We start from the raw sequence: 22,261 nt of genomic DNA on the forward strand, positions 1-22,261 counted from the left end.
CGGGGGCCGGGGCGGGGCTGGCGGCAGAGTTTTAAGAAGGCGCCGGCGGGCAGAAGCGGAGCCTGTGAGGGGGGACCCTAGCGATGGAGACCGCCCGGGACTACGCCGGAGCCCTCATCAGGCGAGTGCGGCGCGAGCCCGGCTCAGGGCCACGCCTGAGCGTCCCCCCGCGCCCCTACGTCCCCCGGCGCCCCGTATCCCTCTGAGCGCCGCATCCTCCTGGGCCCCTTGTCCCCTCTGCGCCCCGCGTCGCCTTGCATTTCAAGCACCCCGCACCCCGGAGCGTCCCGCGCCCGTGCGCTCTGAGTCCCACAGGCGCCCGGTGTCCCCCCACGCCCTGGGCCTTCTGCTGCCCCCTGTGCCTGGCATCTCCGTGAGCCTCTCGGCACGCCTGCACCCGGGATCTCCCGGCACCCCTGTGCCCCCCGACTCGGAAGTCCCCGAGGCCGCGTGCCAGCCCACGCACCCAGCCTCACCTCTGGTGCCCACACCTTCGGGCAGCGCGGGCGTGCAGAGCCCGAGCCTGCCGCAGGGCTCCTTCCCCTCCTCCAGCTGGCTGCAAGTGCCAGGTGTGGCGCTCCCGAGCTGCGCGGGCATCCACGGAACAGGTGACAGTGGTGAACGCGGGAATGGCTGAATTTCTTGCTGGTGCTGCCGCCGCGCGGGCAGATCCTCGGGGGTCCAGTCGCGAGTAAGCCGGGCAACGCCCTCACGGTGCGCGGGAACAGGACTTCTAGGGTATCTCGGGATTGCAGCGGGAGCTGGGGCCCTGGTGGGACGCTCGGCGGCTTTGGGATGGTCCAGACTTACCCCAAAAGATGAGGGAAGGCTCTGAGCTCCAAGAGAAGGGTGGGCTGAGCCGAGAGCACCCCTTGGGCTTAGAATGCGCCATGACCCCTGCTTGATGAATCCACCCAGACTGGAAAGGATGTGTTTGGAGGGAAGCGCTCCCCTTCTCGCCGCATCTGAGAGCGCCCTCGCTGCCCTCGGAGGGACCAGGGGCCCCGAGAAGCCTTCAGAGTCCTCGCCCGCTTTCCCGGGGCTTTGCCACCCGCTGGTGGGGGCGAGGACCCAGCTTCTGTTCATCTTCATACTGATGTAGGAAAGAACGTTAGGGTTCCAAGCCTACTGCGTAGAAAGAATTCTTGAGAGGTCTTTAATGCAAAAAGGTGATTTTATTAAAGCAGGGGGACAGGACCGGTGGGCAGAAAGAGCTGCACTAGGGTCACAAGGAGTGGCCCATTATATACTTTCAAGTGGGGAGGGGTTTAGGGATGGTGTGGGCCTTCCAGGTGTTTTGGAAACAAGGCCTCCTGGATTCCTAGGGGACTAGGATCTATTATTATTATCTACTATTATTAGGAAAGGTCCTTTATTACTGTTTAGTAGAAACTCTGTCCTGAGACCCTTCAGATGTTTATGGGTGGGTCATATACTTGGGGGATGATTGCCAACATGTATCTTGTGGGGTAGATCTAAAGAAAGTTCCCAAAGAAATTTTTGTATGTTAAAGTAGACTTATAGGATCCTAGGGGAGGAAGGGGGGTTGGGCTAGGATTGTCTTTTGCCCTTAGCAAAGCATTAACATTCAGACAGTTGAGTCCCTAGAGGAATGTCACTCTGCCTGTTTTAAAGGCTTGTCAATGAGCTGTGGGTAGTAAAGAAACTTAATAATGTCTCTTCTGCTTTTGTTTCCCACATCAATATCTGGCATACCCTATCCTGTCCTTGTTAATAAAATCCAAATATTGTATGGAAGTAATTTTTAAGTATAGATTAATGGAAGGGATAGTGCTTCTTTGAAGATCTTCAGAGTGCTTCAAAAAGGATAGAGAAGCCCTTGAGTTCTTCAAAATGCAGGTTTTCAAAGGTGCCTGATCCCATTTGTAGGAAAGGGCAGAGGGACAACACAGGTTGAAAGGAAAGGGTGGCAGGGGAGAGCCACTTTGCAAAATCAGTGTGATCTATAGGGGACTGAATTTGCTGTGTGCAACACTCAAGGTTAGAAAAAATAGCTTCCAAAATGTACATGTGGTCTGTCTGAACTGCATTGGCTCTCTCTTTAAAAATAAACAACAACAACAACAAAAAAAATCCAAAAAAACAGAAGTCAAGTAGTAGGAACCAAGAAGGGTGAGAAACAGACTTGTTTCATGTGTCTTCACTAACGCACTACGCACGCAAGTATAAAGGTAAAGCCTTGGGTTTCTTTCCTTTTTTGTTCCTCTCTTACCCCTCTTACAATTCCGCCCCAGGGGGTAACACCTGTTGACAGTTTGGAGTGCAATTCTCAAATATGCAAACACACACATTCTGCAACTTCTTGTGAGCCCTGGGGAGGTGGCAGGCTGAGTTTTAAGGACAGGTAAGTAGGCACTAATTCCTTACTGGTGTTGCCTGGAGCAGGAGATGCCTGCAGAATGAGGGCTGACCCCACCTTTCCCCCTGATTCCTACAATGGGATATTCAGATCCAAAATGCAGCAGTGCAAGGCTTCCACTGGGTCAAGTGTGTATGGAAGCCACTTGCTTGTGAAATGTTGGCAAATCAGAACATAAGGAGGGGGACACCTGGGTGGCTCAGTGGGTTGAATCCTCTGCCTTCGGCTCAGGTCATGATTCCAGGGTCCTGGGATCAAGCCCCGCATAGGGCTCTCTGCTCGGCAGGGAGCCTGCTTCCTCCTCTCTCTGCCTGCCTCTCTGCCTACTTGTGATCTCTGTCTGTCAAATAAATAAATAAAATCTTAAAAAAAAAAAAGAAATGTCTACTCGACACATTCCTTCTGAGCTTGGCAAAATCTAAAAGTAAGTAACCATTTGTTAGAGACACACTGTGCAGTTCTTTGGGGGAAAAAAAAACCACCGGCTTCCAAACTAAACTGGAAGAAAAACAATCCATACTACTTGATGAAAGGAAAACACTTCTCTTTTCTGTCCTATAGAACCATGTCCAGGCTGAAGACCTGTGTGAGTCACAGACAAGGTGATGGCCACATTTGTTAGTTACAATCTTGCTGGATTTCTGTCTCCTACTTGTTCCTTCATTTTAACCTAGATGGCCCTAACTCTTTCATTAGTAGATGACTGCATTCTGCCAAAGAAATAACTTAATCTACATACTCATCTTTTTTTAAGGTCAGCAAATCTAAAATCTTAATCCAGTCTTTCGTTTGTTAATTATCTGTGATCCCTCAAGGTCATAGTCATGGTGAAAGCAGCTTGAGGTCTCTTAACAGAGCTCTGGACATCAAGGATGCCCACACCTGTGTGTGTTGTCATAGAGGAAGCTCCTCAGCCTTTGTGTCTGTCCGGGAGCAAGAGCATTCCCACCGACCTTGAAGTTGTTACAGAGCCGAGAGATACTATACTGTGTGCAAAATTGCTGTGTTTGTTGCTATTTGGTACATCTTTCCTTTGCTTGAACAAGGATCTCTAGGTTGTGGATAGTTGGCATTTCAGGACACATTTCACACCGTCTTATTAGTGACCTAAGCAAGGAATTGCATTTTCTACAAGTAAATCTCCTTGGTTACTGACGCTTACTCCTCCGTGGGTCTAAACTGTTATTTTAATAATATTTCAAAGTGTCGAAAGACTTCATGGTCATACATACACTGAATTCTCTTACTGCATCAAGCATTTCAATAGGTTGGTCAAGGCCCAGATGGAAGCCGGGCGCAGTACCATGTATGTAAGCCTGGAACTAGGCTCCTGTGCTGTTGGGATACTCCTCCAGCTGTGGCCACTGAGTTAGACCCTGACACTGTCCCTACTGCTCACCCAGATCCAGCCAGACCTGATGACCGCTTTTCAATCCTGTCTATCTCTGCACTGCTGTATTGGACATCACCACTTCCCTCCCTAATGTCTTTGTTGTCACCAGGCTTTGGTGGTAGTGCTTGGTTGACTTGCCTACCCATGTCTGCACTTACTTACTCTCGGGTGGGTTCCTCCTTGCCACCTAACAAGAAAACGTGGGGCCACTCAGACACCAAAACATTCATTTCACTCTGGATATTCCTCGGGGAGTCACTTACACGGCCTGACAGGGCCACCCCATCATGGCTGACCCCAAAATGTTTTTCTCTGGGGGAGACTTTGTTCCCAGGCCTGCCGTTTTCCTCCTCCTTCCACTTTTGGAAGAAACGTAAGTCCATTGGGTGACATAAAAACATGCTTTTTTTAATGCCCTGTGGGGGCTGGCTTCCATTTCCTGGTGTAAAGCTTACATCTGTCCATCTCTGGCTCGTTGCTCTATTTGCCACCCTATTCTAAGTTGAGCCTCCTCTGTTCCCTCAACGAAAAACACAAAGATTTCTCTGTTTTCCTCACTTCTGGGAGTTATGCCCCTTCCCAGTTTTTAAGAACGTTCTATGAAGTCTGACTTCTCTTTTTGTCTTGATTTCCCCGAAACAATCTGTTTCCTCGAACAACCTGTTTCCTGGTTTTTCTTTTCCTTTTAGTGAGCTGTTTCCTTCCTGCTTTATAGCTTGTCTGCACTTTCCCAGGAATTAGAGGGTGACTGTGGGATGCTGGGTGGCTCAGTTGCTTAAGTGTCTGCCTTCAGTTAGGGGTGTGATCCTGGGATCCTGGGATCAAGTCCTGCATTGGGCTCCTTGCTCTGCAGGGAGCCTGCTTCTCCCTCTGCCTATTGCTTGCTCTCTCTGGCTCTTGCCCACTCTCTCTGACAAATAAATAAATACAATTTTTTTTTAAAAAGGGCATCTGGGTATCTCAGTCGTTAAGTTCCTGCCTTTGGCTCAGATCATGATCCCAGGCTCGTGGAATTGAGCCCCCTCATCGGGCTCCCTGTTCAGTGGGAAGCCTGCTTCTCCCTCTCCCGCTCCCCATGCTTGTGTTCCCTCTCACTGTCTCTCTCTCTGTCAAATAAATATATAAAATCTTAAAAAAAAAAAAAAAAAGAGGGTGACTAACGTGTGATGTATCTAATCCAAGGCTTCTCAGAGCTCCTATCTCGACTTTGATATATTAAGATATTGAGGGGAGAATGGCAACACATTTTAGACATTATGCTGATAGCCAGTGACCTAGATTTTCCTATTAGGAGGACCAGGAGTGAATTGGATCAGTATGTTGCTTTGTTCAATTAGCTATCTTGTTAGCCCTACTGCTCCTTTAGCTGGAACAAAGTAAATAATCCTACAATAATTGTTAAATCAGTTTAGTGTACATAAAATTCCATCTAACCCCTTTTTTTATTATCCATAAGAGAGTCTCAATTTTATATAATTTGATACATCACATACTCCTCTTGTTCCTTAAAGGGAATGGCAGGATTTAATTTTCATGTCTCTGAGGATTTTTTTAGGTGTGCTCCAACAATGAGCCACTTCCCGGTTAGGAAAGGTAATGGGTAGGAAGAACATGGACTCTATACCCCCTTTTTATTTTTTTTTATTGAGGGTGGCTCTCTTGAGGGCAGCGTGGAAAGGGAGGACCAGAAATCACTGCCAGCACTTACCTTGTCTGAAGTTAAAGTACAATAAGGACTCTGCATGATCAGCTACACTACGTCATTGGAGCACGGGTGCTCACTAAGTCGTGATTGCTTGCATCCAATGAGGAGGTGTAAGACCACAACTAACTAGGTCAAAGCTGTTTGTGGCCACAAGGTGTGCCATTGGTCTCCAGCGCCTGGACCTAAAATTCCAGGACATGAACTTTGTTCTCCCATTTCTCTGATCTTGTCTTAGCCTGTCTTTTACTCCGTGAATAGATTACATGCCAGCAGTAGCCTAGGGGCTGTGAGGAAGCCAGAAAATGGACACAAAGACCATGGCCTCAGTGAGTACAGATTCTAGAAGGACTCCTGGTTCATAGCAATGAGTTCCTGCTTTGTGGGGAAAAGAGAGGCTCTTGCGGGAGAGAGTCCAGGGTGGCCCTGTCCCATAGGAGGGTTTTCACCATGTGGGGCAGACACCATGGTGCAAAGAATGGGAGCTGGACTCAAACCCCTGTCCTAGCACTTGCTAGCTGTGACCTTATTCATTCTTTAACCTCTTGATCCTCCCTTTTGCTCAGCTGACATATCTGTCTTGCCAAGTTGTTAAGTAATGCACTAATGTGCCCAGTGTCGGGCACTGAGTGGAACTAGTATCTTTCTCTTCTCATAGGGACTTGGCCCCCAGAGTTGTAAGTTTCAGCTGCCATATGTAGGTTGCCACCAAAGCCCAATCCTAAATGTAAACCGTAATATGGAAAATCCTCACTGCCCAGTCCACCAGATCGCCGGAGATGGAACTGTGAGTGGGTTCTCTGCAATGTCAGCTCAGCATAATGTAGGCATCTTGTTCATGGGGTTGTGTAACCAAAGAACCTGGTGTAACTTCTTGTAATCAGGGCAAAAGTTCAGAGGCCGTCTGCTGGTCTCACTGCTGTGTCAGTTCAAGGCTTGATTCACTCGTCGGGTCTCTGCTCAGTCTAATGGGGCTCCACAGTCCATTTGCAGTTGCCTCACTAGGAAGAGAAAATGCATGGACTCTGCCAGCCTGGAAGGGAAAGGAACTGTCTTTTCCTTCTTAACTGAGTGACCTTGAGAAAACACTCTGAGCCTCAGTTTTCCCATCTGAGAAATGGGGTGATGCTTTCCCTATAAAGTTATGCTGGTAGTTAGTAATATGTTAAGAGTTAGCACAAGCTGGCCATAGTGAGTGCTCGGATGTGACCAGTGAGGACACACTAATGGGCCCATCAAATCTGAGCTGACAATCCAGGCCTGATTCCTAGAACACCAGTTTATGGTCAGGGCACAGGGATAAGGTGCTCGCTATTATGGAAACCTGGCTGAAACTAGCCGATCATGCTACAAGCATGAACTTAACCTGACAAATTTTGGACAAATTTTGAGAGCTGGCTCATTGCTATACTACCGGGTTTTCATATAGAAAATAACTCGGTAAATCACTGAACTTTTCACTACATCCGTTTGTAGAGTTTCAAGTTAGACCACATACTATTTAAAACATATATTGTCTGGTGCTAGTCTAGGCATATGGGAGATACAACAAAGAAGACTTTGTCCATAAGGAAATTCTAATCTGTTTGGGAAAATAAAGCATAGATAAATAAATAACAATATATGTGTAGCTATGAATGTATGTGTGTGTATATGTATAAAATAAAGTATTAATCCTAGGCGATAGGCATTCACAAAAAGTACAGAAGTCTCTAGAATTTTAGACTTCATGGGGTTAATCTAGACAAGATACTATGTGTCAGAAAACAGTGATGTCCTCACTTTGTATCTTCTACAAGGTTGTCCAAAAAAATAAAACCCTTTGTTTCATTCTCCTGAATGTCACTGGATAGACTATTTGTCCAAATTGTCAACAGCTCTTTGAGCACCTGAAATCGGTAGGTACCGTTCAGGTTTGAGGAGAGCAAAACCATACATGCTGTTACCCCAGGGGCTGTGGAGATTATCCCAGCACCTGACATGAGGCAAGACCCAACTGACACGTTCCTAACTTACATTTCTATTCTTTTTTGTTTTTAATTTTATTTATTTGAGAAAGAGAACATGAGCAGGGGGAGTGGAGAGGGAGAAGCAGACTCCCCATTGAGCAGGGAGTCCAATGCAGTGCCCAATCCCAGGACCTGAGCCAAAGGCAGACGCTTAATCGACTGAGCCACCCAGGCACCCTGTTTATATTCTTTTAAATAATTTCTTTATGGATATATTCCTAAATATAAAATAGCCCCTAGTGCTGGGTGGAAACTACACATTGCTAGACTGATCTCCAGAGACTGAAGCCACGTCTAGTGCCACAGCAAGACGCATCTGTTTCCCCTCACGGAGTTATTTTTAAATAAATTCTTGCATGTTTGTTTAAAAGCATGCGGTAGTATGTCAAAGGTGGTTTAGCATTTCTTTAATTGCTATTGAAAGCCTCCTATGTCCCCAAATACGCAAACTTGTCCTATTCTTTGGTGTGCGTTATCTAGATAAACTTCATGAGGTCAAAAACAGGTGGCTGGGTCCTAATCCCCCCTCTGGCTCCTCCCAGCTCTGGGGCAGCTCTCTGGCCTGATTTCCCTCATCTGCAAGTTGAGAAAGGACTATATCACAGAGTTTTCTGAGGAGTAAGTAAGTAATATTTACAAAGCAAATGTCAGGGTGCCTGGCCAGCTCAGTCAGTGGAACCTGCAACTTTTGATCTCGGGGTTGTGGGTTTGAGTCCCACGTTGGGTAAGATGACTTAAAAATCAAATCTTTAACAATAAAAGTGTTTGTTAAATAACTACCAAAGCTGTGAGCTTCTCATTTATCCCCAATTATTTATACACTATATATATATATATATATATATAGAGAGAGAGAGAGAGAGAGAGAGAGAGTATTTGCTAGGTAACTAAAATTTGATAATCAAGGGTTCGAGATTATTTTCCTCAGAAAATTGTCTTGAGGGGTGCCTGGGTGGCTCAGTGGGTTAAAGCCTCTGCCTTCGGCTCGGGTCATGATCCCAGGGGCCTGGGATTGAACCTCACATCGGGCTCTCTGCTCAGTGGGGAGCCTGCTTCCCCTCCTCTCTCTACCTGCCTCTCTGCCTACTTGTGATCTCTGTCTGTCAAATAAATAAAATCTTAAAAAAAAAAAAAAAAGAAAATTGTCTTGTTGGTTTTGTTAGTTACTTTCCTTCTCCATGTTAGTTTTTTTAATAGTGAAACTTTGAATTAATTCTTTGTTTACTGTGGAACTTACTCCAAAGTGTCATGTGATATATGGCCCAAAGTTCTTTTCCTTCTTGTTATTCCAACCACAATTGTTATAGTGTTCTGTTGTTCCTTACTTATTCTTTTTTTTTTTTAAGTTTTTGTTTATTTATTTCTTTGTCAGAGAGAGTACAAGCCGGGGGAATGATAGGTGGAGGGAGAAGCAGGCTCCCCACTGAGCAGGGAGCTGGAGGCGGGGCTTGATCCCAGGACCCTGAGATCATGACCTGAGCCAAAGACAGACACTTAACCAACTGAGCCACCCACACGCCCCTATTCCTCATTTATCCTAAGTTAATTTCTACAAATGAGTTTATTGCTCTAGTGACCAATATCTGGCTTTTCCATTCCTGGCTTAGTCTTACCATACAATAAGTAACTTTTCTGTGTGTGTGTGTACCTAATTCTTTTTTTTTTTTTTTTCTGAAAGATTTTTTATTTATTTATTTGACAGACAGAGATCACAAGCAGGCAGAGAGGCAGGCCGTGGGGGCGGGGGCGGGGGAAGCAGGCTCCCCGCTGAGCAGAGAGGCTGATGAGGGGCTTGACCCCAGGACCCCAGGATTATGACCCAAGCCCAAGGCAGAAGCTTTAACCCACTGAACCTCCCAGGCGCCCCTGTACCTAATTCTTTGACTCTGCTTGGCCACTGCCTAGCCTCTGGAAATCTTTTCCTTTCCTTTTCTTTTTTTTTTAAGATTTTTTCAGCTGTAAAATCCACGTTTGCAGAATAGAATTCTTATTTCTTGTTTGAGTTTTCTTTCTCACATAGTTACTACAAGGACTTTGAATGTTCTAGTAAAATGAGTGTAATAATATAATGGTTGTGTTTTTTTAATGATATATCTATTACTCATTTTTTTTTGGATGTCAGGATATATATGTTTATATATATAAAATTTTCAATAATTTCTAACTATTGATTTTCTTTCTTTCAGATGCAAATATGAAAACTGTTTTAATTTTGTGTACTTCAAACCTCTCTATATGTTTCTTAAAGATTTTATTTATTTACTTCACAGAGAGAGAGATCGCAAGTAGGCAGAGAGGCAGGCAGAGAGACAGGGGAAAGCAGGCTCCCTTCTGAGCAGAGAGCCCAACGTGGGGCTCCATCCCAGGACCCTGGGATCATGACCTGAGCTGAAGGCAGAGGCTTAAACCACTGAGGCACCCAGACGCCCCACAAGCCTCTCTTAAAAGACTCTTTTGAAGGTTACATCTAAGATATTTTTACTTTTCTCCTCCATTTCCAGGCCCCTGAGGTTTATGGGATCACAGACCAAAAGAGTCCTACTAACCCCCCTGATGCAATCGGCTCGCCCTTTCCGGGTCTCCAACCACGACAGAAGCAGCCGGCGAGGGGTGATGGCCACCAGTCTGAAGGACCTTCTCAGCAAGGTGCAAGGAGGCACAGTGCCTCCCCACTGCTCACAGGAGGGCCCCTGACTGCACACGGGGCTCTGATCTTGGGTACTAACCCAGTGCCAAGACAGAAATGTCATGGCCTCAGAGACCTTACGGGGAGAAGAAAAGAATGAAGGGGAACATTAGTACTTCTCTGGACCATAAAAGATTTAGCTGCAGAAACAAAGGCCTTAAAACTGATAATGTAGCCTGACTTCGTTGACAAGGGAGAATCCAGGGAAGCAGCGGGCTTTGGAAATCTGTTTTTGGTTATAAGTCCCGGGAAAGAATAGTCTTTAATCTAAAACAGTGTCCTAGATCACCAAAAAAGGAAGAATGCAGAGTCTGTGGAGTTGGGTTATGGAGGCATAACCCAGACAAAGACACCCATGGAAATAAATGAGCATCCCACATGCAGACATTATAGCAAGAGAGATGGCTCTCTATTGTATTGTTGCCTTATTCATTTTATTTGCCAAAATCAGTAATTATAGAAGCTGAATGTCTTAATTTGTCTCATGTCATTGAAATCTCTGAAAAAGAGAGATCCATTAGAAATCTGAAATTCTGAGGGCGCCTGGGTGGCTCAGTGGGTTAAGCCTCTGCCTTCAGCTCAGGTCATGAACTCAGGGTCCTGGGATCGAGCCCCACATCGGGCTCTCTGCTCGGCAGGGGGCCTGCTTCTCTCTTCTCTCTGCCTGCCTCTCTGTCTGCTTGTGATCTCTCTCTCTGTCAAATAAATAAATAAAAATTAAAAAAAAAGAAATCTGAAATTCTGGCGATTCATAGACCTGTACGCCTAGGGCTAATAATACATTATATGTTAATAAAAAATAAATTAATTTAATTTAATTTAATTTAATTTAAAAAATTAAAAAAAAAAGAAATCTGAAATTCTCATTTTCCAAGCAAAGACTAAGTCCTACACCCCAGTTAAGGTAGATCTTTACCATTGAAATTTTAGCAAGATCAGACAAGACTTTGGAAACTATAACTTAAAGAGTGGCTCTGAGGGCTCAAAACAGAATCTCCTGCTTTCCTCCTTTTCCATGTCTCTGATGTGTTGCCAGTGCAGACCCTGGAAGCCTTGGTGATCACCAGCAGACTGGTCAGTTTGGTGCTAGAGGAAGACGGGACCGTGGTGGATACGGAAGAGTTCTTTCAGACCTTAGAAGACAACACGCATTTCATGATCCTGGAGAAAGGGCAGAAGTGGACACCAGTAAGTAAAACACTTATCCGAACAGCTACTGGGTAGACTTTTTACCCACAAAATGCGTTCCCTGGTTTGGTGTTGACTTGCCCTCTTTCTAAATATATACTTTGTTTCCCCTAATAACCAGATCTGCAACCCTCAACCGGTTGCTTCAAAGTATTTCTAGGAATTTTAGCATCTTAGTGAGCCTAAGCTATATGATTTGAAGCAAATCATTTTTTAAAATTTAAGTTCAGTTAATTAACATATAGTGTATTATTAGTTTCAGAGGCAGAGTTCAGTGATTCATTAGTCGTATAAACACCCCGTGCTCATTACATCAGGTGCCCTCCTCAATGCCCATCACCCAGTTACCCCACCCCCCACCCACCGCCACTCCAGCAGCCCTCAGTTTGTTTCCTATGATTAAGAGTCTCTTAGGATTTGTCTCCCTCACTGATTTTGTCTTATTTTTCCCTCCCTTCTCCTATGATCCTCTGTTTTGTTTCTTAAATTTCACATATGAGCAAGATCATATGATAATTGTCTTTCTCTGACTGACTTATTTCGCTCAGCATAATACCCTCTAGTTCTGTCCACATCGTTGCAAATGGCAAGATTTCATTTTTGATAGCTGCATAGTATTACTGTATATCTCTAGCACATCTTCTTCATTCATTCATCTATTGAGGGATACCTAGGCTTTTTCCATAGTTTGGCTCTTGTGGACATTGCTGTTATAAACATTGGGGTGAGGTGCCCCTTCCGATTACTACATTTGTATCTTTGGTGTAAATACCCAGTACTGCAATTGCTGGGTTGCAGGGTAGCTCTATTTTCAACTTTTTGAGGAACCTCCATACTGTTCTCCAGAGTGGCTGCACCAGTTTTAAAGCAAATAATTCTGAGGAACAAGTTTAGGCCAATAAGTAGCTACAGATCCTGTTAAAGTACGCAGATGTGACCCGGTGACCATTGCTTTAGCCAATACAGTTGAGTAGGGGTGTGTGTGTGTGAATGTACGGTGAGTTAGAAAGGTAAAAAAGTTGAATAAAGGTTTCCATATCCAGGAAAACTACAGATTATATATCTCTTGGATCCTACTATAAAACACCCAAAAGTGTAAAGCAAAATATTAAAACATATTTTATATGCTTACTGACCTTCAACAAAGGAAAATCCTCAGAGGCCAAAACTTTTATGGGAGCCAGAATCTAGAGAAGCAGCTTTCCTGTGAGCATCTCACCTGTGCTCATCCACTCGCTGCAGTGACTGAGGGCTGCAATCTTGACAGGTGCCGGCAGGACAGGAAACAAAGCTTTGGGCTGACACAGAGTAAGGGGCCAGATTAGAGATGCCCACATAAAGCAGAGAATCTTAGTGTCTCCTAAGAATCCGTGGACACAAGCTGCCCTCATGAGGTTTTAAGGACTCTTGATTCCAAAAACATCCAAGCCAAGAGTTTAGTTTCCAGAGCCCCAGGGAAGGAAGCATCAATAAAAGGAGCATATTCATTGAGTTTTCTTTGCTCATCTGGTCCCTCCATCCAGCCCCAGAGTCCTGGGGTTGATTGGGTCCCCATGTAACCAGTAGGAGCAAATGGGCTCAGAATGAGCATTGATCTGGGTATCAGAGAGTTTCCATTTCTAAAATTCCAACAAATGTGAGTTCACAGTCAAATCATAGAATGTAAGGACTTAAGGCACTTATGTGAGAGTAAGCAGAAATAATGAAGTCAGACCTCCAAAGACCTCAGATGTTGGGATCACCAAGCAGAGTGTAAAATAAGTGTATTTTGGGCTCCTGGGTAGCTCAGTCAGTTAACCATCTGCCTTTGGCTCTGGTTGTGATCCCAGAGCCCTGGGATTGAGTCCTGTGTCAGACTCCCTGCTCATCAGGGAGCCTGCTTTTCCCTCTCCCACTGCCCGCTGCTCCCCCTGCTTGTACACGCTCTCCTCTCTCTCTCTCTCTCGGTCAAATAAATAAATAAATAATGAATAAATAAATCAATAAATAAAATAAGTGTATTTAAAACATCCAAAGCTAATCAAAAGTAAGAAGGGACAAGAGGTAATCAGGACTAGGTAGACTTGAAAGACTCAAATAGAATTTCTGGAAATGCAATTAAAGTCAATTGAGACAGGCAGCACTGAAGAGACCACTTAAGAAGGTTCTGTGATGCAGCACAAGAAGGTAGAGGTGAAAACCATTCCGGAAGTTGGAGACAGGACTGAGAGGGTCTCAGAGATGTTTGACATTCTTAGGATATTTTTTTTTAACAGGACAATGCATCAATCACTTTTCAAATTATACATTTCATTAAGAATTTTGTTCACCAAAAGATACTATAAAGTATGTAAAACAATAAGCCCCAAGTGGGCAGAATGTGTTTTTGACATAATCCAACAAAGGATTAGTATTTGATAAATTTAGGAATGTCCCAGAAATCAGTTATGGAAACAATGAATGACCTGGTAGAAAAATGGGCAAAAAACAGGGACCGGTATCTGCAGAATGGACAATAAAATCTAGGGAAAAAAATCTTCAACCTCACTGGTGATTAGGGAAACGTAAGTTGAGACCATGATAGGATACTGTTTTATACCATTAGATTAGGTATTCTGAGGCTTTTCCAATTTTTTAAGCTATGGAGCAATGAACCCTTCCCACTCCCACCAGCAACTGTCTAAAATGATGCGCCTCTATCCCATAGAACTGAAGCATCACCTATGACCCCAGAAGTCCTCTCCTAGACATACACCCTGCCCGCAGACCCCCGGCCATGGACTTCTATGTCAGTACACACACATTAATACTCTAGGGTCTCTTCATTGAATGGGATTGTCTTCAGCTGTGACAATGCAGGGCGTACAGCTCCAGGCATCTCGACAGATAAATCTCATCACCTCTGTTCAGTGAAAATATCCGAATAATCCATTAAGCAAGGGATCTTAAAGCTTTTTGGCCTCAGGACCCCTTTACACTCTTCAGAATGAATGATGACCCCCAATAGCTTTTGTTTATGTGGATTTCAGTAGACCTGAAGATCTCCATCAAGCAGAGGTTCTCAACCGGGGGGCAGTCTTACCCCTTGAGAGGCATTTGGCAGTATCCGAAGACATTTTTGTGGCCACAACTGGGGTGGGAGGGTTACTGCAGGATTGGAAGAGCATAGGGTCAATTAGACAAATCTTTTAAAAGGCCATCTTGGGCCTTTTTGTTGGAGAAAGATGTGGGCAGAATAACAGCCTCCCGAGATGCCCACAGCCTAACCCCTGGAGTCCGTGAAGGTGTTACTTTACTTGGCAAATGGACCTAGCAGGCATGGATAAGTTAAGGATCTTGAGCTGGGGAGATGGGCCTGGGTAACCTGGGCACCAGTGTCATCACGGGGTCCTCAAAGAGGGACAGAAGGGTCAGAGTGAGGGCCAGACACAGGGAAAGAAGAGGGGAGACGTTAGCAGCCGAGAACCTGGAGAAGGAGAGGGGGCCCCTGTCTCCCCTGGAAGCCTACAGAAGGAACAGCTCTGCCAGCTCACTGGACTGCTGACCTCCAGATTGTTCTGGTCTCAGTCTCCGTTGTTTCAAGCCACTGAGTTTGTGGTCATTTGTTACAAGAGCAACAGGACACTAGCTCAAAAGGGAAGGGCGGTTTTTCTGTTTGTTTTTATAACAGACACTGGAGAGTGCGACTTCAGCTTGGGTGGGCGCCGGGAGACTGAGCCGGAGCAGCAGGGAGAGCAGGGTGCTGAGAGGCTGTGGGTGCAAATAATCCTGTGGGGCCGTGTGTCCAAGGGGGAAGGAGGCCTCGCAGCTCCCAACAGCCTGCTTGACAAGTGACTTGGGAGCCTTGTCGTCTCTTGACTTAGGCCTTTCAACCTTCTTCCCTCTAGTGGAAATGGGCACCTCCAAGGTGATTATAAGAGCTTTTTAGGTGCGTATTTTTTTATACCCACCTTGTAGGTGCGTATTTTTTTTTTCTCAAATCAGTGAAGCCAATTGTATTTAACTCAAACGAGAACGACCACCCCAAGAAATAGCCACCAGGGGTCGCCCGTCTTCAGTCTGAGCGCGGGGAGGTCTGGGAGGGAGCAGAAGGACCAGGCTGCCTGGTGATCCTTTCTTCTTCCTTAGCCAGCAGGTCAGAGAAATCCTTGCCACCGTGGAGCTTGTGAGGGCTGATTTTAAGACCAAAACTCAAGGAAGACGTTTAGGGGGAATAAGATACAAACTTCTATATATCAGAAAGGAACATGAAGCAGTGAGAAAGAACAGTGGGCAGATTTTAGGTAAAACCCTCCTCCTCATTCCGTAATTTTTTTTTTTTAAGATTTTATTTATTTATTTGACAGAGAGCAAGCACAAGCGGGGGGAGCAGCAGGCAGAGGCAGAGGGAGAAGCAGATTCCAAAATGAGCAAGAAGCCCCATGTGGGACTCGATCCCAGGACCCCAGGATCATGACCTGAGCTGAAGGCAGATGCTTAACCCCCTGAGCCACCCGTGCGCCCCTCATTCTATAATCTTAATTTTTAAAAAATATGTTTCCTAGGAGTGCCTGGGTAGCTCAGTTAGTTAAGAGTCCCACTCTTGATCTCAGCTCAGGTCTTGCTCTCGGGGTCATGAGTTCAAGTCCCCATTGGGCTCCACATTACTTAAGAAATAATAATAACATTTCCTAAATGCTGGACAGTTAGTACCCCCTAAAGAGACAGCTGGACCCCTTGTGCATTAAACAACTTGTTGTGTATGTCCTATGTGGAGGAGAGAAGAGTGGTTCCACCAAGAAGTGGGTACTTCTGGGAAATTTATGTTTTACCTTCACCTAGAGTCATCGTTGTCCTTGGTGAATTTAACATTTCCAGCCTCAACTCCTCCCAACCCCCAAGGTTCCTGAGACATAGTAACTGGATTGATTGTGTACTTTTGAATCCTGGATCCTACAGGATCCCTGCGTGGAGCCAGCCCTGGGGAGAGTCGCCCCTGGCACAGCATCCATCCGTTCTTGTTGTTTGCAAAGCTTTCTGTGTGGAAGAAGTTCCAGGGCTCTTTGTAAACCTGGGGACTGACAGTGATCTCTGGCTTTCTCCCCTGACCTGAAGGGTCTACTGATGTTTCACGACGACCTCCATGGCAATTGGAACCAGACAGCTTTCTGTGTCCCCAGGAGGTCCACCTTCATCCTGGGCGGTGACTAGAAAGCAGAGGAAGCCCTGGGAAGTTCTCGCCCTGCCCCTTGCTTAATTTATTTTTTTAAAAGATTTTATTTATTAGTTTGACACAGAAAGACACAGCGAGAGAGGGAACACAAGCGGGGAGTGGGAGAGGGAGAAGCAGGCTTCCTGCGGAGCAAGGGGCCGAATGCGGGGCTTGATCCCAGGACCCCGGGATCATGAGCTGAGGTGAAGGCAGAGGCTTCATGGACTGAGCTCCCCACATGCCATGCCCCTTGCTTTAGTCACTTCCTGCCTGGCAGCCTCTCGTGAAATGGAAATAGCTGTCCACTCCTCTTTGAGCAGACCGTGCTATACTCATGAGATTGTCCCCATCGATCAAGTCACCACGGGTGAGCCTAAGGGACTAGGCCGCGTGCTCTGTACCTCATGTTAATAGCGCAGTCATCCTACAGTCCGGGCCCTGGAGCCAAACCACACTGACCCCGAGTCACTAAACTGTGAAAGTAGCTTAGGGAAGGATCGTTTCTTACGGGTTAGGACACGGGAGCAGTGGGAGACTGATCTGCCAGAAACAGGCCTCAAGTAATTAGCAGCTCAGTCACAAACAGATTTGAAGCCAGCAGAGTCAAGACGGGCAAAAACCTAGAATTATGGGATGCACACATCACAGCTGGCGATGTTCCTGAAGTCCCTCCCTCCCTCCTTGGTTCTAGGGTGGCAACTACGTCTCAGCTCGCCAGCAGCCAAAGAAAGCGGGGATAGCAAGGGTCACCTTCGACTTGTACAAGCTGAACCCCAAGGATGTCATTGGCTGCCTCAATGTGAAGGCCACTATGTATGAGATGTACTCGGTATCCTATGACATCCGGTGTACGGGAGTCAAGGCCCTGCTGAGGTAACACTTGGGCGGCGGCTAGGGGTCTGGGAGCTGCATGGGCGCTGCCTGGGAGGGTGTGTAGAGAGACCCGTCCCCAGCTCGCTGCTCTGCCCTGCCGTGCCCAGCCCCGTGGAGGCCCTGACCTGACCTTCATTAATTCATGTTGCCCTCTGGTAGTTTATGCCACAGACTTAAGTCAGGGGACAGAAAGCCTTGAGCCAAAATTTTTTTTTTTTTTTTTTTTTGTCCTTCAGAGACCACTAAATACAAATTGGAAACAGAAACTAAATAATAAGTATAGAGAAGAACCAAATGTCTTTAAAAAACGAGGGGTTGGTCGGAACACGTTCTGTGTATTCCCCGGGAATGCTCTGTGGTTGTGACTGGACAGCCCGTCCCCCCAAGCCCTGAACGGAGGGTCCCCTGCCCTCCCTCCCAGCCTTGCCTCTGAGCCGCCGGCTGTGAGACCTTTAACACTCAGCTTAACCTCTCTGAGCCTTAGTTCCAACGTCTTTAAAATGACAAGGCTGCTTCCAAGTTCTTTATGATTGCATTGGCTCTAAACACACCTCTTTCTGTCTTCTAGTAAAGTCGGATTGATCCTGTAAATTCCTAATTCCTGTGGCGGGATGGATGGAGGGGACAGACTGACAGTGGCAGAAGGTCTTTGAAGCTAGTCTAAAAAGTCCTGGCACAGCCGCTCAGGGCAGGGGCCCCTGCTTCTCCAAGGGCATGGGCTCCTTCTCTCCACAGGCCCCGTCATCCCTGAGCCGTAGTGCAGGGCAGGAAATGCTCTGGCAATGAGGCTGGTCTCCCCTGATGAGCACAGAGTTGGCTCCGCAATGGCTTCTGAGTGGCCTCTGTTTCCCACTCAGACCCATCAGGGGCCAAACCCCAGACAACTGTGGCTGTCCCCGTGTTGAAATCTTGACTCCCAGGAGAACTTCCTCCTCCCTTCTGAGATGGGAGAAAAGAGCTTGATTCTTTGATTTTTCTAAAGTGAGACAGGAGAGTTAATACCAACTTAGAAAAGTATAATGAGGAAAGTAAACCTCACCCCAAATCCTGCCTTAGCAAAATCTTTCTTGAGAGGCCTTCTTATCCCTAATTCTTACCATCTGAGATCTGATGGCCCCACAAGGAGCCACAGAAGTCATCAAGGTCCCCACATTGAAAGCATCACACCAGGGTCCTGTCATGGGACCCCAGGGGCCAGGGCTCTCCCAACCAGCGTGGCTGATGCCCAGGCCTTACGAAAGGACAGACCTTTGACACTGGAAGGAAATCCTTTTGCTTTAGACTCGGTAGAGAATAAGAATTTGAGTTAAAGCTGCTTTTTTAGTCTGGAATAATAGGAAGGCCAGGCTCAGCCTTAGGGCTTAGATGCCAGAACAGGGTCCAGGTAGAGTGTCCCAGCTCCCCTAAGCAATCTGGGTCACAGGGTCACTCTCCTCCAGCCTGGCTTTCCTTTCACACCTGACTTGCCTGATTTTAATAGCAAGCCCCCCATACCCACCCAAGGTGGCCAGAGTAAGCAAGCAGCCAAAGGACAGGACATACCGTGCGCCTTCCCCATGCTTCCTAATTACTGCACAACAGGCCACGTTTGGAAGTGGCTGGAGGAAAAGTGGCCCCAGGTCTCCTGCGTCAGCATCTGCCCATTAGCCAGCCCTGGGGGGCCGGGGGTGGTTCCCTAAAGCACCCCACACGCGAGCAGGGTCTATTCTGAGCCCATGTTTGGGGAGTGGTGAGGAGTCCAGCGCGTCTGCCCCTGGCTGGCCCAGAACGCCCAGCCTGATGTGTGCCCTTGTCCCCTTTGTTGCAGGAGCCTGCTGCGACTCATGTCCCATGCTGCCCAGGTGACTGGACAGCTGCTCATCTACACCGGCTCGTACATGCTCCAGCTGCTGGGTGACACGGAAGGGCCTGATCCTCGCAGGTCACACTCCAGACGGGGGTTCACATGTGGTTAGGGAGGCCAGCTGCAGGGACCCAGCTGGCTCTTGACCCAAACATTTCCTCTCGAATGATGATTTTGAAAATGCTTCTGTTCTAAACCACACGCACTTGGACACCGCGGGTACCTGTGCTCAGGTGTGGCACCCAGGGGAGAAGAAGGAGCTGACGACCCATGAGATGGGGGCTGCCCAGTGGGATGTCCCGAAGGCAGGAGAGGTGGAGGGGCCTTGGAGGTGAGCAACACACACACACAGGGTCTTTCAGCTCCTCTCCTCCTGCAATAAACCAATCCCAAGAGCTACTTTTCATACGGGTAATGCATCCTTGTGCCTCTTTCGTGTTCCAAACAAGCAAAACTTCTATATATAAGCAAAACTCAGCCAGAAGTGCTCTGCTAACAGATATAATCACTTTTAAGTCTTTGTTTAACTAATGGGCTCGATCCCAGGACCCTGAGATCATGACCTGAGATGATGACGTACACTTAACCGACTGAGCCACCCAGACGTCCCCATGTTTTGTTTTGTTTTGTTTAAGTTATAGGTCCTGAATGAGCCCAAAGGGACCCAAAACTTTAAGAACCTGAAGTTCTGGAGGTCTTCAACCCATGCTTATAGCTTAAAAAAAAAAAAAAAATCACACAAAACCCCACAAAACTACTTGAAACCCAGACCTGATGATACATGGCACTAGTGGACTACATCTTTGGTTCCTAATGTCACCAGGGTTATCAGGAGGGACCCCTGACCCAGGTGGCTGGGAGCCAAGGGGGTGGCTCTCACTGCAGGCACTGCTGGGGTCAGGCCCTCAAGTGAGGTAGACAGGAATCTGTACTCCTCACTCTCAGTCCTGCTTCCCTCTGAGTTAGCATCCTCTTAGGGGGCCCTCCCCACATGAAAGTGAGATGCCAGCCCCCCTGAGCAGGAAATCCTGGGGCTACATGGTCTCCAGGACCCAGGGGTGAGGGTGTGACATGTGGGGCCACACACCATCTCTGGCAGGCTCAGAAGGATAAACCCAACTGCACAGATGGGGTCGGGGCAACGCCACTACTAGAATAAGGGGGAACACGATTTGTCTCCTAAGATGTTAGGAGACAACTGTTCTCCTACTCAGATTTGTGATTTTCCTCTTAGGAAACATCACCCTGGAGGCCTTTCTCCTTTCCTGGCCGACAGTTCAGTGAGAAGAAACCCCAGCAAAGAATGTCCCGTATGGTTTCTGTGGCTCTTGCCCCAGGCCCAACCTTTTCCCAGGGGTCTCCGCCTTGCTGCCCTTGACACACAGTCCAGAGATCCTCCCACATTCCCGGTGGGCAGGTCTGCTCCGTCCCGGGGTCTCTCCAGTCCTGAGCTGCCCACTTGGAAAGGCTTTCCCTGGCATGGAGATGAGGAATGGCAGCATTCCTCAAAACACAGCCTCTGCTTTTAGCATCGTGACAAAGGAGGCACTTGGAGCACCCCCTGCCCCCTTCTGTTTCATTCTCCTTCTAGAATAGGACGCTGCAGGGACATAGAGGCTGTTTCGCAGGAAAGGCTCAGAAACAGTGCCTTTGAGGGACCATAAAAGCCTCCTGGTGAAGGTTTCCTATATAAGGAGCTCTGCTGAGAAGCCTGCCCTCTGTGGGCTGGGGCTGGGGCTGGGCCGGGTGCTCCAGGAGGAAGAAGGCCCCAGAAACTGCTCACATCTCACTCGCTAAGCCGTCTTTCCAGCACCTTCAGAGGAGCCGAGCACTGGCCCTGCCTCTCCCTGACTGAGGGCTTGCGTCACTTCCCCAGGGTTCTGCAGTCCTGGAAAGAGACAGCCCGGCTTCCAAAAAAGGAAATTTCCCTGATGTGTCTGATCCTGTTGACTCAGCCGGCACCCTCCCTTGGTGTGTCCTTTTCCTCACCGTGTCCACAGGGCACCCTGGCCTGTTTTGGGGGTAGGGGAGTTAAGCAAAAGGGGAAAATGGGGAAATGCCTCCTCATCATCAAAAAAGGGGATCCCTTCAGAAGGACTACTTAGAGTCTGGGGGCTTTTCTCTTCCCCTGATGCTGTGTGGTGCTTTACTGGGACGGCCTGGGTTGGAGCGGCCCTGACAGAGCTCTCAGGGAAGGCTAAATCCGGGCCTCGGGGTTCCAGCCTCGAGGCTGTAATGCTCAAGGCCTGCGGAGAGGGGAGGCAAAGGCTGATTTAGCAAACATCAAAGGCTCCCAAGGACCCTTCCTGAGGCTTTTGATGAGAGAGAACTAGCAGAATTAAAACCTGCTTCATGTCTGGGAGGAGTCCCAACAGGTGCGCCCCCCTCTTGTCCCCGGTTTGAGTTAGGCGACACGCATTCCAAACGTGACACTTTCTTGTTCTAATCTTAGTATCTCCACACCCCACATTTAGTCTGCTGACTGGGAAAAAGGGGGGTCGCCGTGGCTGCTCCCTGGAGCTCCCCCCAGTGTAGACCTTGCAGAGAAAGAGCAAAATATAAGGTTTGAGATGTCACCAATAAGGAAGTCACTGACCGAAGCTGCTCCAGTGTTATGTGTCCCTCGCAAGGGCTCAGGGTCTCTCCTTGTGCCCCTGATTTACTAACTTCTAGAAGCACAATTCAGAAATGGGAAATCATGCCTAGGCGCTCCGAGTCTGTGACCTCCCATTTCGGTGTGCACCCCAATGTTTATTAGTGTGCCCCCCTTTCTCAGTCACACACACACAGCTCCACGTCCCCACACGTCCCCATCTCCACTGGGTGACAGAGCCAGGCATGGACTGAGAGCGTTGCCCTGGTCAAGGACAGACTCTGGTTAGGATCACCCGGCTGTGAGCAGACTTCCTGTCACAGGACTTTGCATCTGTACAATGAAGATTAAAACGAGGTGGTCCGGGAATTCCATTCCCAGACAGGTGTTCTCGGCATGGGTTTAAAAAATGTTAACAGAGCAT

General features: G+C 47.5%; 1 protein-coding gene across 1 annotated transcript; it reads left to right on the forward strand.

The window, feature by feature from the left end:
* Nucleotides 1–19,472, forward strand: CIDEA (cell death inducing DFFA like effector a). The gene is made up of 5 exons (XM_032875785.1): nt 1–121; nt 9,986–10,130; nt 11,212–11,358; nt 17,220–17,401; nt 19,209–19,472. The coding sequence occupies exons 1-5, from the start codon at nt 84–86 to the stop codon at nt 19,354–19,356; spliced, it is 660 nt and encodes a 219-aa protein (XP_032731676.1). The 5' UTR covers nt 1–83; the 3' UTR covers nt 19,357–19,472.
* The last annotated feature ends 2,789 nt before the right edge of the window (nt 19,473–22,261 follow it).

The sequence above is a fragment of the Lontra canadensis genome, unplaced genomic scaffold (assembly GCF_010015895.1).
Source record: "Lontra canadensis isolate GAN:19392208 unplaced genomic scaffold, GSC_riverotter_1.0 scaffold57, whole genome shotgun sequence".
NCBI classification, from domain to species: Eukaryota; Metazoa; Chordata; class Mammalia; order Carnivora; family Mustelidae; genus Lontra; species Lontra canadensis.